Below are 18,196 nucleotides of genomic sequence, written 5' to 3' on the forward strand. Positions count from 1 at the left end.
ACCATAAACTGGACAAACATCGGGCTATTGATCAAAGATGAGGAAGGGAAGGTATTTACTTAGTGATAAATATCACCTGCAATTTGTGCTGGACCAGCCACATCAAAGCTGAGGCCAGGAATGCGCACCAATGTCTCTGCTTCCTTCGAAGGCTTAGGAGGTTTGGCATGTCTCTAACAACCTTCACCCAACTTCAACAAATGCGCCATAGAAAGCATCTTATTGGGATGCAACACAGACTGAATTGGGAACAGCTCTATTATAGACCGCAAGAAATTGCAGAGTTGTGGATGTAGCCCAGCACATCACACAAATTCATCCTCCCTTCCAGGGACTCCACGCTGTATCGACAAGCGTGATCGATCAAACTGAGAGCAAGATGGCAGTAAAGGCGATGAAATCTTTGAATTTTGGATGAGTTCAACAAGTAGCACCAATGCAGTCGTCATGGTCATTGAAGGTCAGAAGCATGGAATATAGGGAGAGATAGTCTCCAGAAGAAGTAACAGGACAGAAAGTTTAAAAAGAGAAGAGTCTTAGGTCAGGCAAAATGGGGACTAATTTGAGCAGAGGGAGGGTAAATACGTAACTAAATGTGTTTTATTTAAATGCACGCTGTATATGGAATAAAGTGGATGAGCTTACAGTGCAATTAGAAATTGGTAGGTACCCCTTAATGGTCATCACAGAGACATGGCTGAAGCGGCACATAACTGGGAGCTGAACATCTAACTTTACACATCCTATTGAAAGGGTAGGCAGGTGGACAGAGGGGATGGGGTGGCTCTGATGATAAGAAATCAGGATACTGAGTTGGATGAGGATACTGAGTTGGATGATCAGCCATGATCATATTGAATGGCGGTGCAGGCTCGAAGGGCCGAATGGCCTACTCCTGCACCTATTTTCTATGTTTCTATGTTTCTAAATTAAATTCAATGCTTAGCACGGGTTGACATAGGATCAGAAGATGTAGAATCCTTGGAGGTTGAGTTAAGAATCTGCAAGAGCGAAAAGACTCTGACACCTACACTTCATGTTGCCTCGGCAAGGTTACCAGCATAATCAAGGGCCAGTCTCATCCCACTCACACCCTCTTCTCTCCACTCCCAATGGGCACGAGGTACACAGGTTTAAAAACACATACTTCCAGATTCAGGAATAGGTTTTTCCCAGCTATTATCAGGCAACTAAACAGTCCTCTCATCAGCTCGAGTGCAGTCCTGACCTCCTATCTATCTCATTGATGTGTTTGAGCTACCTTTAATCGGACCTTATCGTTCTTCAATGTTATATCATGCACTAAATGTTGTACCTTTTATTTTTTACCTGGGCACTGTGGACAGTTTGATTGTATTCATGTATAGTCTTTTCTTTGATTGTAGAGCATGCAAAAATAACATTTTCATTGTACTTCGGTGCATGTGACAATAATACACTAAACTATCAAATCATAGCATGCTTGAGTAAAAACAAACAACACACAAGTACAATAGGTTGGCCAAAGAGATAAATGCTACAGTACAAAACATAATGTTACATTGTTACAGCTGCAGAGAAAGTGCAATTGAAAAAAAGAGAAAGGGCCGCAATGGAGTAGGTGGGGAGATCAGGATAAGGCCCTTGGTTTATTCTGTTATCAGTCATTACATTGACATAGATATCAGAAGCTGGTCATTACACCTTCCCAGATATCAGAGATGGACATTACAGCGACCTAGGTAACAGGGGCTGGACATTAAACTGACTCAGGTGAAGGAAGCAAGGAAGAAGCTGTTCCTGAATCTGGTAGTACACTCTTTCAAATGTTTGTATTTTCTGCATGAAGGGGGAAGAGAGAAGAGAGAAGAGAGAATGACTGGGGTGTACATGGTCCTTGTATTATGTGTAGGAAAGAACTGCAGATGCTGGTTTAAATCGAAGGTAGACACAAAATGCTAGTAACTTAGTGGGACAGGTGGCGTCTGTGGAGAGAAGGAATGGGCGACGTTTCAGGTCGAGACCCTTCTTCAGACTTGTATTATATTGGCTTCTTTCCCCAGTCAGTGTGAAATGTAAATCGAGTTGATGGGGATGGGAGGCTTGATTATGTGATGTGCTGGACAGACTAATTAGTTTGCACTAATGTTCCGTTTCTGATGTCTTTGAGCTATGGCCCAACACTGATATTTGGATATTGCTTGCAGTGTCTTGGAGGTTTGCCTGGTTTTAACACCTGTGATGGATAATGCCCAGCCATGTTCATGTGAGTGTATCAAGGATCTGTTTTTTCACTAAAATGACATCCCATTTCTGAGATTTTGGAAGGTAGAATTGATCAGATTTCATCATTTGGGTGAGAGTAAAAACACCATTCTGATGATTGAACCAGAACAACACATTCCACATATTAAATTTGACATATTTACAGGGTTTTATATTACCATGCAGACCAGGATATCAAGTGCCATTACGACAAGCCAGATATCAGAGGCTGGACTTTACACTGACCAAGATATCAGGAGCAGGTTGTTACACCAGCCCAGATATCAGGAAGTGGTATTGTACTCACCCAGATATAATGAGCTAGACAATACATGGAGCGTTTAGACAATCGGACAATAGACCGTTTAGACAATACATAGAAAATACATAGAACGTTTTTGTCAGCACTGAAGCTTAAAAGGATGAGGGGGTTCTTCATTGAAACTTACCGAATAGTGAAAGGCTTGGGTAGGGTGGATGTGAAGAGGATGTTTCCACTAGTGGGAGAGTCTAGGACAAGAGGCATAGCATCAGAATTAAAGAAAACATTCCTTTAGGAAGGAGATGAAGAGGAATTTCTTAGACAAAGGGTGGTGAATCTGTGGAATCCCTTGCCGCAGAAGGCTGTGGAAGCCAAGTTAATAGATATTTTTTAAGGCAGAGATAGATTCTTGATTAGTAAAGGTATCACAGGTTATGGGGAGAAGGCAGGAGAATGAGGTTAGGAGGGAGAGATAGGTCAGCCATAATTGAATGGCGGAGTAGTCTTGATGGGCTGAATGGCCTAATTCTACACCTTTCACGTTTGACCTTACTACCCCCAGGTATTAGGAACTGGACATTACACTGACACAGATATCAGAAGCTGGTCATTACACCTTCCCAGATATCAGAGATGGACATTACAGCGACCTAGGTAACAGGGGCTGGACATTAAACTGACCCAGGTAATAGGAGGAGGACATTGCTCTGACATAGATATCAAGAGTTGGACATTACAGGGACCCAGATATCAGGAGCTGGACATTACACTGACCCATGTATAGGAGCTGGACATTACAGAGACCGAGATTCCAGACCTCAATATTAGATATGCCCAGATATCAGGAGCTTGTCGTTATACAGATCAAAATATCAGGAGGTAGACATTACACTGACCTAGATATCAGGAGGTGGGCATTACATGGATTAAGATTTCAGGAAGTGCACATACACGGACATAGTTATCAGGAAGCAGACATGGCACTGACCCAGATATCATGAGCTGAACATGATATAGATCCAGATATCAGGGATTGGAGATTACATTGATCTGAAAAGAGGACATTACACCGCCCCAGATATTTGATGGTGTACTTTGCGCTGACACAGGTATCGAGATATTTTCTTCATCAACAGGTCGGCCATGGAGTGAGTCAACAGCTCCAAGTTCCTGGGTATGGCTCCCTCTGAAGATCAGTCCTGGGCCCAGCACGTTGATGCAATTGCAAAGAAAGCTCATCAAGGCTTCTACTTCCTGAGAAGATTGTGGAGTTTCGGCATTGATCTTCTACAGGTGTATGGTAAAGTGCACACTGACTGCCCACATCACTGGATATTACACTGATCTAGATATCAGGAGCTGGAGATGACATTGTCCACATTGACCACAGGCTGAGATATCAGGAGCTGAACATTTCACTAAAACAGATACTGTACATGGCCTTGTTGTTCTCTCACCTCTTTGATTGTGAATCACTCTCGTCTGATGCAGATGCCCGCGGGAATTTGCCTCTATTTTATGTGTGCATGTTAAATGCAACCCCTGTTACCTACGGACAGGTTAACGGCAGAGCAAGCTCCATCGAGCAAGGCTGTGGCATCGTCCCATATGTGCGAAACTTTCTCAGCACAATTCTGCACTTCAAATCCAACATGTTCTTCACAGTGATGCACATTCTCAAAGATGGGATATTCACAGATGGTTGAATATGTCATCAGCAGCCAGAAATTGCAAAGAGCATTGTCATTGAGGGGTATCTGTTGAGAAAAAAGGATTTTGTATTGAAGGTGGGATAAATTCTCACATAAGGAAAATTGCCTTTTTGGCAGGCTTGTTGAAATGGTGGAAAGTATTCCTGATAGTTTTCAGAAGGGTCCATATATTTACAAAAGCAGCGTGTTGAGAAATTTCACAGTGAGTGTGCTGCTATTGTGGTGAATAATCACCCAGCTGCATCCTGTGGGCTGTGAGACTGTTGGTGATAGATACGAGGAGCTGATTTACAAACATACAGCTGATTTACAAACAAAGACTCAAAGTGCTGGAGTAACACATTGAGTCACGCAACTCTGGAGAATATGGTAGATGACGTTTCGGGGTCAGAACCCTTCTTCAGACTGATTGTGGGGGAGAGTGGTGAGAAAGCTGGAAGAGAGAAGGGGCAGGACCAAGCCTGGCAGGTAATAGGTGGATACATGTCTAAGGGGGTGGTTGATAGGCAGATGGCGGACAAAGGCCAGAAATTTAGTTTAGTTTAGTTTAGAGATACAGCGCGGAAACAGGTCCTTCGGCCCACCGGGTCTGCGTCGACCAGCGATCCCCGCACATTAACACTATCCTACACCCACTAGGAACAATTTTTACACTTCACAAGCCAATTAACCTACAAACCTGTACGTCTTTGGAGTGTGGGAGGAAACCGAAGATCTCGGAGAAAACCCACGCAGGTCACGGGGAGAATGTACAAACTCCGAACAGGCAGCACCCATAGTCGGGATCAAACCTGGGTCTCCGGCGCTGCATTGACTGTAAGGCAGCAACTACCTCTGTGTCACCGTGGCCGCCATTGATGAAAAGACTCATGGGTCTGTCCCACTTAGGCGATTTTTCAACGGACTGAAAAACTGGCAACTGGAACTGCGACTGTCAGAGTGGGACACACACACACACAAACACATCGCTTCCTTCACCAGCCTGTTATGCAGGTGGGGGAAGCGCTGTCTAAAAAATTCACATGGTGCAAAGCCAAAGTGATACAGACACACACCACGATCAACAGGAAGGTTGGCGTGTAATTAAGACGGCCAGCACAGTGTACGGTAAGTCCTTTAAAAGAGGGGGGGGGGGGGGAGGGGGAAAGGGTGAGGAAGGTGGGAGAAGGAGACAACTTTTAAGAAGCCAGAGATACATGGCTGTGAAGCTCGGCGGACATTAACATTACTGGTCGGGTATCCTTGGATCTGAAAACTACTGCTTACCTTTTGTTTTCCCAATGAGCCAATGAAATTCACCAGTGAGGTGCTGGTCCTCCAGTTTGCATGTGACTTTACTCTGGCAATGAGGAGTGCCAGGACAGAAAGGTCAGTGTGCAAATGGAAAAGAGGAGTTAAAATGGTTAGCAACAGGGAGAACCAATAGGCCTTCAGAGCGAACGCACGTGTTCGGTAAAATGGTCGCTGAGTCCACGCTTAGTCTCGGTGATGTACAGGAGGCCATGTTGGGAACAGCAGATGCAGTAGATGAGGTTAGAGGAGGTGCATGTGAACCTCTGTCTCACCTGGAAAGACTGCAACGGTCCCTGCATGGAGGTGAGGGAGGAGGTATAGGGATAGTTGTTACATTTCTTGTGGTTGCATGGTAAAGTACCCTGGGAGGGGATGGTTTCGGTGGGAAGGGATTAGTGAACCAAGGAATTGTGAAGGGAGTAGTTTCTATTGAAAGTGGAAAGGCATGGAGATGGGAATATATGACTGGTGGTTGGATCACGTCGGAGGTGAAGGTGAAAGATGATATGTTAGATGCGGAGGCTGGTGGCATGAAAATTGTGGACCTGGGGAAATCTATCCTTGTTCTGTTTGGGAGGTGGGGGAACGATTGCCAAACTATGGGACACAGAAGAGACGTGGGTAAGGGATCCATCTATGACAGCAGAGGGGAAACCACGTTTACTAAAGAATAAGGACATTGCAGACGTCCTAGAATGGAAAGCCATATCTTGGGTGCAGATGCAGTGGAGATGGAGAAATAGGCGATGTGGGAGAAAGTGTGATCCAGATAACTGTGGAAATCGGTAGGTTTGTAGAAGACATCAGTTGATAGTCTGTCCCCTGCGATAGACACAGAGAGATCAAGGAAATGGGGAGAGAGGTGTCAGAGATAGTCCATGGGAATTTGAGGGTAGAGTGGAAGTTAGTATAAAGTTAATGAAATCAACGAGTTCTGCACGTGTGCAGGAGGCAGCCCTGATACAGTCATCGATGTAGAAGAGAAATAATCGGGGGATGGTGCCAGTTCACGTTTGGCCGTTGGTGATACTTCACTGGAATGGCTTGGCACCAAATGCTCGATAGATGGAGCTGTTCTTCATCAAGTAGGGATTTTGGTTTTACTGAACAATCTTTGACAACATTTCATCTCACAATGCCACTGTAGTTCTGCTTCAGTTCTCAGAATAACTCACCTCCATTAACATTTACCTGCATTATTTATAGGACACCCTCACTGCATTGCTTATCAAGTAATAATACAGTGAAATTATTTTGTAACATGTTTACAGTGTTGTTTATCATACATACTAACTATCTTGTTTAAATCATTAGAGTATAGTAACCAGTTTAATGGGCTACAGATTTTACAATCAAATTGTTACTGTATATTGATCATATCTAAACTGTATATCACTGTAACTGTTCAGAGACAAATTATATGACTGCATAGACCTTATTGTTTATCTCTTTCAAGCATAATGCAAGTTATAATTTACCATGTAATATTAAGTTGATCATGTTATAAATCTCTACCAATCATATTGTATCACAATATTGATCATCTTGTAACTCCACACTGATATGATCACAGCACTGGCCTCCTCATCTTTTAACTCCATAATCTCAGTTTTATTACACTTTTAAATGATTTCTATATTACGCTATTTATATGTAAACCCGTACCAAAGCACCAACAGATTGCATTAAGCACAGTTAAACTGTTCACTCTGCACCGTTGGATTGTTATCAAACAAAATAGAATACAGATCCACATAAGGTAAAGGAGAAGGTTAAAAGAGGTTTAGGCAGGGGATTTCAGATCTAAGCAGTTGAACGCACAACAAAATGTTGTAACTAATGCATTCATGCCACAGTTCAGGTCCTCAGCTCAGGAGGGAGGGAGTGGGTGCTCTACCTTTGGAATGGACATGATGTGGGTTGAGCAGGAAGTGTATTGGAGCTGAAGTGCAGCATTGCAGTGGGTTGGAGCAGTACAATGGCCTTGCTTGACACTAGCCCACCGATATGAATCCATTGGTTAGAAACATGCTTTCTCAAAGGAGGCAGAAGGAGGAGACACTTTCCATGGGCAGCTGAATTTGAGGAGGGATCTCCACCTTCCGCCTTGACAGATTCAAAGGTCTCTACGAGGTTGAAGAAGGTCATGTGTTGTGGCCGGTGTTGCTCCCTGCATTTTGCTTGACGTTGTGGAGCAGTGAAGATCACATCCATTGCGGTTTTTGACCTGACCACGGGGGAACAATGGAGGAGGACTGACTGTACTTTGTGTCTTCCACCACAGTGAAGAATGCTGTGGTGGATGTTTGTGTTAAATTTTATTGTGTATTGTGTGTTCTTTTTTGATTATACCGCTGCTGGCAAATTAATTTCACTGCACTTTATTGTGTATGTGATGAATAAAACTGAATGATTGATTGATTGATTATGCCTCTGTATGGACGGAATCTGCACTTTGACTCGGGGAGCAGTCCTCTGGCCATGGAATGAGTATTGGAGGTGGACATTCCTTGAGGCAGGCAGCAGGAGAGCTCTCTGGAATTGCCACTGTCATATTCATCCATATTTCTTGGAGATAATCAGCATTATGCTGTCTGAGATATAGTGGAATAGCCGTCTGCAGAGGCCCAGGCCGTGTCCTCCTCAGCCCCTTCTTGGCAACACTTGACAGTCTTGGACAGAAAGTAGAACCAAGGGTAGAGGCCTGACCCTATCAAAGTGTTTAATGCTTTGCAACAGTGTTTAAGTGTCTCTGCTATTCAGACATTTGTCTATAGCAATCAAGTAAAGGCATGTTCATCGTCATATGTACAAGAACAGTGATGTACAGGAACAATGAAAATCTTGACAGCAATATCACAGGTACATAGAATCATACAACATAACTTACAGAAACTGTAAATTAGATAGTAAAAGAAAAATACTTCAAAAACAAAACCATAATAAGCAAAACATTATTGGAAAACAAGTGCATGGTAGTGCAAGAGTTGGTCTGTGGTGTTCTGTTGCTGAGGTAGCTTTTGAGATTGTTGTAAATAATTAAAAAATAAATATAACTTTCAAAACTAAATAAATAAATAGAAATTGAGTTTAAGAAATAATTGCATTTATTAGAATAACATTAGGTGAGGGGTGAAAGTGAGTTACACAACTTTCCTTTACCTCCTCATTTGTGGCAGAATTGTTTTCCCGAATGAATGTTAGCCTGACTTCGGTGGTGGGAAAGATGCTGGAGTCAATTATTAAAGAGGTAATAATAGGGCATTTGGATAGCAGTAAAAGGACTAGTCCAAGTCAACATGGATTTATGAAAATGAAATCATGCTTGACTAATCTTCTGGAATTTTTTGAGGATGTAACAAGTAAAATGGATGTAGTGTATCTAGACTTTCAGAAAGCCTTTGATTAGGTCCCGCACGGGAGACTAAAATTAGAGCACATGGTATTGAGGGTAGGGTGTTGACATGGATAGAAAATTGGTTGGCAGACAGGAAGCAAAGAGTAGGAGTGAACGGGTTCTTTTCAGAATGGCAGGCAGTGGTGAGTGGAGTGCCGCAAAGCTCAGTGTTGGGGCGGCAACTGTTTACCATATATATTAATGATTTGGAAAAGGGAATTAGGAGCAACACTAGCAAGTTTGCGGATGACTCAAAGCTGGATGGCAGTGTGAACTGTGAAGAGGATGTTAGGAGGTTGCAGGGTGACCTGGACAGGTTGAGTGAGTGGGCAGATGCGTGGCAGATGCAGTATAATATAGATAAATGTGAGGTTATCCACTTTGGTGGCAAAAACAAGGGGGCAGATTATTATCTCAATGGGGTTAGGTTAGGTAAGGGGGAGGTGCAGCGAAATCTGGGCGTCCTTGTACACCAGTCACTGAAAGTTGGCGTGCAGGTACAGAAGGCAGTGAAGAAAGCTAATGGAATGTTGGCCTTCATAACAAGAGGATTTCAGTATAGGAGTAAAGAGGTTCTTCTGCAGTTGTATAGGGCTTTGGTGAGACCATATCTGGAGTATTGTGTACAGTTTTGGTCTCCTAATTTGAGGAAGGACATCCTTGTGATTGAGGCAGTGCAGCGTAGGTTCACGAGATTGATCCATGGGATGACGGGATTGTCATATGAAGAAAGATTGAAAAGACTAGGCTTGTATTCACTGGAGTTTAGAAGGATGAGGGGATATCTTTTAGAAGCATAAAATTATAAAAGGACTGGACAAGCTAGATGCAAGAAAAATGTTCCCAATGTTGGGCGAGTCCAGAACCAGGGGCCACAGTCTTAGAATAAAGGGGAATCCATTTAAGACTGTGGTGAGAAAACACTTTTTCACCCAGAGAGTTGTGGATTTGTGGAATTCCCTGCCACAGAGGGCAGTGGAGGCCAAGTCACTGGATGGATTTAAGAGAGAGTTAGATAGAGCTCTCGGGGCTAGTGGAATCAAGAGATATGGGGAGAAGGCAGGCACGGGTTATTGATTGGGGATGTTCAGCCATGATCACAATGAATGGCGGTGCTGGCTCGAAGGGCCGAATGGCCTCCTCCTGCACCTATTTTCTATGTTTCTATGAATGGGGACTGAGTTGGATACCCAAGTCTCCCAGTGGCTGCCTCACCAAAACTTTGTCTGTCCTTTCTTCTTTTTGTTATTTTTAGTATGTGTTAAAAAGTGTGTTTTAGTATTCCTTGGTTTGTTTTATGTGGGGGGGGGGGGTGGTTGGGGGAATTATTTTTTTCGTATCGTATCTCCGACCCCACTGCAGCCTAACATCGTGGAGTTGGCGACAGGCGTTCCAAGCCGCAGGAGTTAGAAGGACTTTATCATCGGACTTTAAGTGGACTTTAACATCGTGAAGCCCACGGTCTCTGGTAAGGAAAGGCCGACTCGGGAGCTCTATGCCACAGAAAGAGTTTCAACCGCCCCGCGCGGGAGTTTCGATCACCCCGACGGGGGCTTCGATCGCCTCGACTGCGGATGGTTTGACTGCCCCGGAGAACAAGAGGAAGAAGATTGAACTTTATTGCCTTCCATCACAGTGAGGAACGTGGAATCCACTGTGATCGATGTTTATGTTAACTTTTATGTGGTTGTGTGTCTTGTTGCTTTCCAAGCTGTACTGACCATGTTCACAACAAGACTAAATGTATTGAGATTTAAGCAATTATTTTGAAATAATATAGTTTGTATTGTTATGCCATACTGGTCATTTTTGATTATATTCTTCCATAGTACTAAATCTATTGTAAAATTAAAATGTTACCAGTGCTGACAAATATTAATTAATGTTATTAATTATTTAATGTTTTGTTAATTGCATGGTAATACTATACTGATTGCTCCATTGCATCTCACTGATTGAACTGATCACATTTTAACATCACACTGATCTTTTTGTAATACTGTGCAGATTATATTTACATGATGCTGAATATAATTTACATTGTACTGTAACAGTAATGCCTTTATAAAGCAACATGAGCATATAAAACATCTCAACTATTCACAGAACCAACTTTGCCACCAAGCCACAAAGAGGTGAAGTAACTGGCTAAAGGAGTTTCATGTGGGAAAGAGAGAGTTTAGAAAGACTGAGGGGGACTGAGAGAAGAGGAGGCGAGTGAGGGAGAAGGTGGGTGAAAGGGAGAGAGTCAGAACGAAAAGGGATGAGAGAGGGTGAGAGAGAGAGAGAGAGAGGGTGAGGGAGAGAGAAAATGGGAGTGAGAGGAAGAGATAATGAAAGGTAAGTAGAGAAAGGGGAAGGTGAGAGAGGGGGAAAGAGGGAGAAAAAGAGGAAGAGAGAGAATTGACACAGAGAGAGAAAGAGCAACGGAAAAATAATGGGGGGGCACAAGAAAGGGAGGGAGAAGAAGACAGAGATGGAGCGAGAGAGGAGAGGGAAAGAGAAAGGAGAGAGGGGGAGGGAGAGAGGCGGGGAGGAAAGAGGGGTTGGGGGAGAATGGGGGTTGAAATCACAGAGCTTTAGGACCCTGCAGCTGAAGAAACAGCCGTGAACAACGTAGCAATTAAAATTGCAAATACAAAGACACCATAATTGAAGTAGCACAGATATCCCAGAGATTGTGCAGCTGGAAGCAATCACAAAGATTTAAAGAGACAAGACCATTTAATAATTTGAAAACAAAGGTGCAAATTAAAAATGTTGACTTCTCTGAACTGAGGTAAGATACTTATTGACATACTAATACATTATATTGATCATAAACCTTTATTGATTATATTGTAACACAAACTGAACATATTGTAACAAAACATACACTCTATACCAATACATTCAGACTATTATATTAATAGATTAAATTGAAATGTAACACAATTCCTTTCAGAATGGCAGGCAGTGACTAGTGGGGTACCGCAAGGCTCGGTGCTGGGACCGCAGCTATTTACAATATATATTAATGATTTGGATGAAGGGATTAAAAGTAACATTAGCAAATTTGCAGATGACACAAAGCTGGGTGGCAGTGTGAACTGTGAGGAGGATGCTATGAGGATGTAGGGTGACTTGGACAGGTTGGGTGAGTGGGCAGATGCATGGCAGATGCAGTTTAATGTGGCTAAATGTGAGGTTAACCACCGGTGGCAAAAACAGGAAGGCAGATTATTATCTAAATGGTGTCAAGTTGGGAAAAGGGGAAATACAATGGGATCTGGGGGTCTTTGTTCATCAGTCGCTGAAAGTAAGCATGCAGGTATAGCAGGCAGTGAAGAAAGCTAATGGCATGTTGGCCTTCATAACAAGAGGAGTTGAGCATGGGAGCAAAGAGGTCCTCCTGCAGTTGTAAAGGGTCCTAGTGAGACCACACCTGGAGTATTGTGTGCAGTTTTGGTCTCCAGGAAGGATATTCTTGCTATTGAGGGAGTGCAGCGTAGGTTCACAAGGTTAATTCCCGGGATGGTGGGACTGTCATATGTTGATAGATTGGAGCGGCTGGGCTTGGAATTTAGAAGGATGAGAGGTGATCTTATTGAGACATATAAGATTATTTGCTAGAGGCAGGAAACATGTTCCCGATGTTGGGGGAGTCCAGAACCAGGGGCCACAGTTTAAGAATAAGGAGTAAGCCATTTATAACGGAGACGAGGGAACACTTTTTCTCACAGAGAGTGGTGAGTCTGTGGAGGCAGGTTCTCTGGATGCTTTCAAGAGAGAGCTAGATATGGCCCTTAAAAATAGCGGAGTCAGGTGGATATGGGGAGAAGGCAGGAACGGGGTACTGATTGGGGATGATCAGCCATGTTTTTATAAGATCACCTCTCATCCTAAATTCCAGCGAATACAAGCCCAGTTGACCCATTCTTTCATCATATGTCAGTCCCGCCAATCCCGGGAATTAACCTGGTGAACCTACGCTGCACTCCCTCAAAAGCAATAATGTTCTTCCTCAAATTAGGAGACCAAAATTGCACACAATACTCCAGGTGCGGTTTCACCATGGCCCTGTACTACTGCAGTAGGATCTCCTTGCTCCTAAACTCAAATCCTCTTGCAGTGAAGGCCAACATGCCATTAGCTTTCTTCACTGCCTGCTGTACCTGCTTACTTTCAGTGACTGATGTACAAGCACACCCAGGTCTTGTTGCACCTCCCCTTCTCCTAATCTGACACCATTCAGATAATAATCTGCCTTCCTGTTTTTTTCCACCAAAGTGAATAAACTCACATTTATCCACATTATACTGCATCTGCCATGCTTCTGCACACTCACCCAACCTATCCAAGTCACCATGCAGCCTCATAGCATCCTCCTCACAGCTCACAACTCCACCCAGCTTTGTGTCATCCGTAAGTTTAGAGATGTTACATTTAATTCCCTTGTCTGAATCGTTAATATATATTGTAAACAACTGGGGTCCCACAACTGGGGCCAGCAGCACCATGCTGACTTTGATCGATCCCGTCACTGCTTTCCAAATGCACTGCGATAACATCTTTAAAAATCGACTGCAGCATTTTCCCCACTACGATGTAAGGCTAACTGGTCTATAATTCTCCGTTTTCTCTCTCCCTCCTTTCTTAAAAAGTGGAGTTACATTGGCTACCCTCCAGTCCACAGGAACTGATCCAGAGTCGAGAGAACATTGGAAAATGATCACCAATGCATCCACGATTTCTTGGCCACCTCCTTGAGTACTCTGGGATGCAGACCATCGGGCCCTGGGCATTTATCTGCCTGCAGTCCCAACAGTGTACCTAACACCATTTTCTGACATGTGGATTCCCTTCAGTTCCTCCCTCCCACTAGATCCTCGGTCCCCTAGTATTTCCGGGAGATTGTGTCTTCCTTAGTGAAGACAGAACCAATGTACTTGTTTAACTGTTCTGCCATTTCCTTATTTCCCATTATAAATTCACCTGTCTCTGACTGTAAGGGACCTAATCTTTTCCTTTTTACATACCTAAAGAAACTTTTACAGTCAGTTTTTATCTTCCCCGCAAGCTTTTATGGTATGATTTGACTGGACAGCACAAATAAGACGGTTTGTCACTGGATCACAACACACATGACAATAATCAACGAATATCAATATTTCTTTGGACTGTGCGTTGAACTGGAGCAGCTGGAGGAAATCCACGTGCTAACATGGAGAACGTGCAGACAGCACCGGAGGTCAGGATTGATCCTGCGTCTCTGGCACTGTGAGGCAGCAACTCTACCAGTTGCAGTGGGACCTGTACCCCAGGAATAAAAGTACATGTTTTGTTATGCAAAATCAGCTCCTAGCCCAAGGACTAGATTATTACATCAGCACTCAGGAATCGCAGTTTGGCCCTGAACCTTTCCTGTCCTCTACCCATCGTCTGTACTTTAGGTTGAGGTGTCGGACTTGGTGGGAGGTGGGGATGGGAAGTGGGGAATGGGTGTTCTCTCTTGTAGTAGCTGCTTTGTTTTCCCCGATCTACTGCTCTTTATGTTGTCCCTTTGAGTGATCACAAGCGCAAGTGATTTGTCTCCCTCGACCCTGGTGTATCCTCCCTTAGAATGATAAAAGCTGCTACAATGAGCATCACGCCCATTGTTTGTGCTACCTGACCATACCTGGTGTTAAAGTTGGAACTGAATGTCTGCGTTTCTCGCTTCATGTCGTTCCACGTCTCAGGTCTTGTGCTCAGTGTCTGCGAGTTCCCCTCACAGAATGTGTCAGTTATCGGCCGGGATGTTTATTTCATCCTAAAGACAGCTATCGCCAAAAAGGAGAGCAATGCTTGGAGAGTTCAGTCCTTCACTGGGTCACTTTGAATACCAGTATGTAAAAGCTGCTTCCTAACTCCAAACAGCAACACAAGTGGTCAGGATTGAATGTAGCTGCTGGAGCTCTGAGGCAGCAGCTCTACTCTGCACCATTGTGCCACTCACATATTCTCTTTTTTTTTTAATGTTAGAGATCATTCAGCCCATCGAGTCAATGCCAGTTCTCAGTGCAACCCCATCAATCCCATTTCCTGTAACGTTCTCTCATGCCCCCCCCCCCCCCCCCATCCTGCCTTGATCGCTTCATGATTTATAGAAGTTGCTGCCTCTGGGCTCTTATATATTGTTTCATCTTATTGCAGTCCTTAATTAAAATAGTTTTCTTTGAATTTATGTCACATTCAGAGTTGGGATTGTCCTTCATGAGAGGACAATAAGGTTGGGATTCACAAAATGAAGCACAAACCTATTGAACAAGAATGTGCCTGGAGGTCACAGGAAATATCATGCCCAGGTATCTGAAAACGGCAAAGGAATGAAGTTGTGGCTTTCGGATCCTCGTTGAGATTAGCTGCCTGCTAATCTTACCTACAGCAGATGTATGCCAGGTTGGGTCTGATCTCCTGTAGGGCTCCTATGGTCGTGACAGGTCACCTGCGACATGTCACCAGGGGTCGCCTGCATGGTCATGAGAGGTCTCCTATCATTGTGAGAGGTCTCCAAAGAGTCGTATCGTCTTTCTGGTCCCCGCTGAATTTTTAACATGTTGAAAATTTCGGCGACCTATCACGGGTGCCAGCAGTCGCCTGTAAAGGTCGCGTAAGTGGGACAGGCCCTTTACGGATACAGCTAGGGTATAGTCTGATTCTCCTCTATCTCATTGTGTAACTTAGACTTGTCTCTGGAATTGGTATACAATGCTATGAACTATAATCTGCACTGTGTATCTTTCCCATCGCTCTACCTAAAGGCAAGATTTTCATTGTACCATATACTTCACCACACCATATGACAATAAACTTGACTTGACCTGACTTGTACAATGAAGACAGGTTCATTCTTCAGTGAGACGTAAGTACCATATTTTTATGGGCATCAGGATTACTGTAACATGTACGACAAAAACTGATTAGGGCACAGGTGATTTTCTTGACCATAGACTCCAGCATTTTCCCAACAACAGACGCAGGATGATATGGTTCAGTGATAATAAAGAAACATGTAGTATGACCAGTAAATGAAATAATAACATTTATCTTTTTAGAGGTGCCTGTACGTCATGCCATCACAAAAAAAACAGCACTGGTGTGGGATTGGGTGAGAAATTCCCTGGTTTTCTCACTAAAATTAGCTGTAACATTTTGTCTGAAATTTCACCTTCACTCAAGACTCACATCGGTACAAATGAGATGGAGACCGCATATATTGATATGCAAGGTATTGCAACTGTGTGACATTGGCCAGGTGAACCTGGGTGTCTCTGTTTGTCTAATAATGTTCACACGTTTGTATAATTTGGTCTGAAGCGGTCTTTGTTTTAAATCACATTGCAATATCGTGATAAATGCTAAACTGATCATCCAGAGGGTAAGCTACCAAAGGCACTTGTAATAATTAGTGTGTTGAGATTCATGTCATTGAAAGAGAAACAGGAATTTTCTGAAACTCTATTTTCATGGCAGTCAGACATGCCTTTCCAAGCCTCAACCTTGAGATATCCAATCGAAAAATTTCAGAAAATAAGCCTGTCAATCAAACAGGACTAACCAAATTGACCTTTTCTCACTTCCATGTGTGAGAAAGTTAAGAAACTCTAAATCCAAACATTGGAATTGGGACATACATAAACCTAAAGCTTTTGTAATTGCAAAAAGCAAATTATTTGAATTTATTTAAAGTTAATAATACTCAAGCTCACAATACAGTATTTGCATGTACTCTGATACGTTTACATCTCTAATCAAATGCCAACCATAATTTTAAGCCATTTCTCTAATATTGCAGCAAGCTTTCATGAGTATGGTACAGTAGAAGTTTTCAATTGAATCAAGAAGTATTCTTAATCCAATTTATTCTTCCTCTATTCTTCTGATATCTAAATGTCTTTTTGTGTTTGTTAGTTGACCTGGTTTCTTTTTGCCTTCTGGATCGGCAATCGGAGAGATGTTGGGCCGTTCCCCGACACCACGTATTTCCAACTCGATGTCCTCGAAGGATGAGCTGCTCGCTATTGACTCACTCCTATCGCTGTCCTCCATCTCCGTCTTGGTTGGAGCAGGGGTGACAGGCAGTGTCAGAGAGGTCTCCCTGCTCTCTCTGTAGGCCTCGTAAGTCACCGAGCTGCTGTCACTGAATGAATCTGCACTTGTGGTAAAAGAAAGAGCAAAGCTTGAGCAAGATAAATATCAAAAATACAACAACATCATCAACATGCAGCTTAAGAAATCATGAGGTAATGAACTCCATCCAACTCGTGGTGACAGGGAACCTGCCGCACATCAGATCTAACAGTGGCGTAACAGACGGAGCCTCTGCCTCCGTATCAGCATCCTGGCTTCAATCCTGACCTCGGCTGCTGGAGGTATTTGCATGTTTCCTCGGTGACCATGCAGATTTTCACCCATTACACTCCGATTTCCTCCCACGTCTCAAGTTGCACATGGTGAATTGCCCCCTGTTGTGTAGGGTCTTGATGGGAATGTGATGCATCGACGACTGTATTGGAGCTGCCCCCTGCATCCGTACCACAAACATTCACCTGTCCTCAAATTCACTTGACTAACTCTGATACCTCTCTCCCCTTTCTTGATCTATCTGTCTCCATCACAGAGTATAGGCTATCAACTGACGTCTACCACAAACTCAGCAACTCCCACAGATATCTGGACTACACCTCCTCCCACCCTGCCTCTTGCAAATATACTATCCCCTAATCTCAATTTCTTCATTTCTGCCACATTTGCTCCCAAGATGAGGCCATCAATTCTAGGACATCTGAAATGTCCTCTTTCTTTAGTAAACATAGTTTCCCTCCTTTTGTCATAGATGGATCCCTCACCCGCGCCTCCGCTTTGTCCTGTAGTCTGCTCTCTCCCCCTTGTCCTGTAGTCTGCTCTCTCCCCCTTGTCCTGTAGTCTGCTCTCTCCCCCGTCACCCAGACAGAAAAAGGATAAAGTTCCCATGTCCTTACCTTTTACCCCACTATCCTTGGAATCTAACACATTAGCCAACATTTTCACCACCTTTAATGTGTTGCCTCCCACAGTCACTTCCCATCCTCAACCCTTTCTGCCTCCTCCCTCTGCAAATTTGTGTACTTTTCATAAAGTACATTGGATCATTTTTGCAATGGCAGGTATTGATATTAAATGACAGAGATTGGTATTCAATGTCAGATAATGATACTAAATGCTAAATATTAGTGTTATACGGCAGGTTATTCATACTGAAGGACAGATGCTAGTGTTGAAGGTTAG

At 43.4% G+C, this 18,196-nt stretch overlaps 1 protein-coding gene across 1 annotated transcript in view; it reads right to left on the reverse strand.

Moving 5' to 3' along the window:
- Positions 1–16,581: 16,581 nt before the first annotated feature.
- tex264 (testis expressed 264, ER-phagy receptor) overlaps positions 16,582–18,196 on the reverse strand; it is a 144,963-nt gene continuing 143,348 nt past the window's right edge. Inside the window, exon 4 of the mRNA XM_033036852.1 lies at positions 16,582–17,079. Within this exon, the coding sequence (XP_032892743.1) occupies positions 16,790–17,079 (290 nt within the window). The 3' untranslated portion in view covers positions 16,582–16,789. The remainder of the gene's footprint in view (positions 17,080–18,196) is intronic.

Source organism: Amblyraja radiata, chromosome 18 (assembly GCF_010909765.2).
Source record: "Amblyraja radiata isolate CabotCenter1 chromosome 18, sAmbRad1.1.pri, whole genome shotgun sequence".
Taxonomy (NCBI): Eukaryota; Metazoa; Chordata; class Chondrichthyes; order Rajiformes; family Rajidae; genus Amblyraja; species Amblyraja radiata.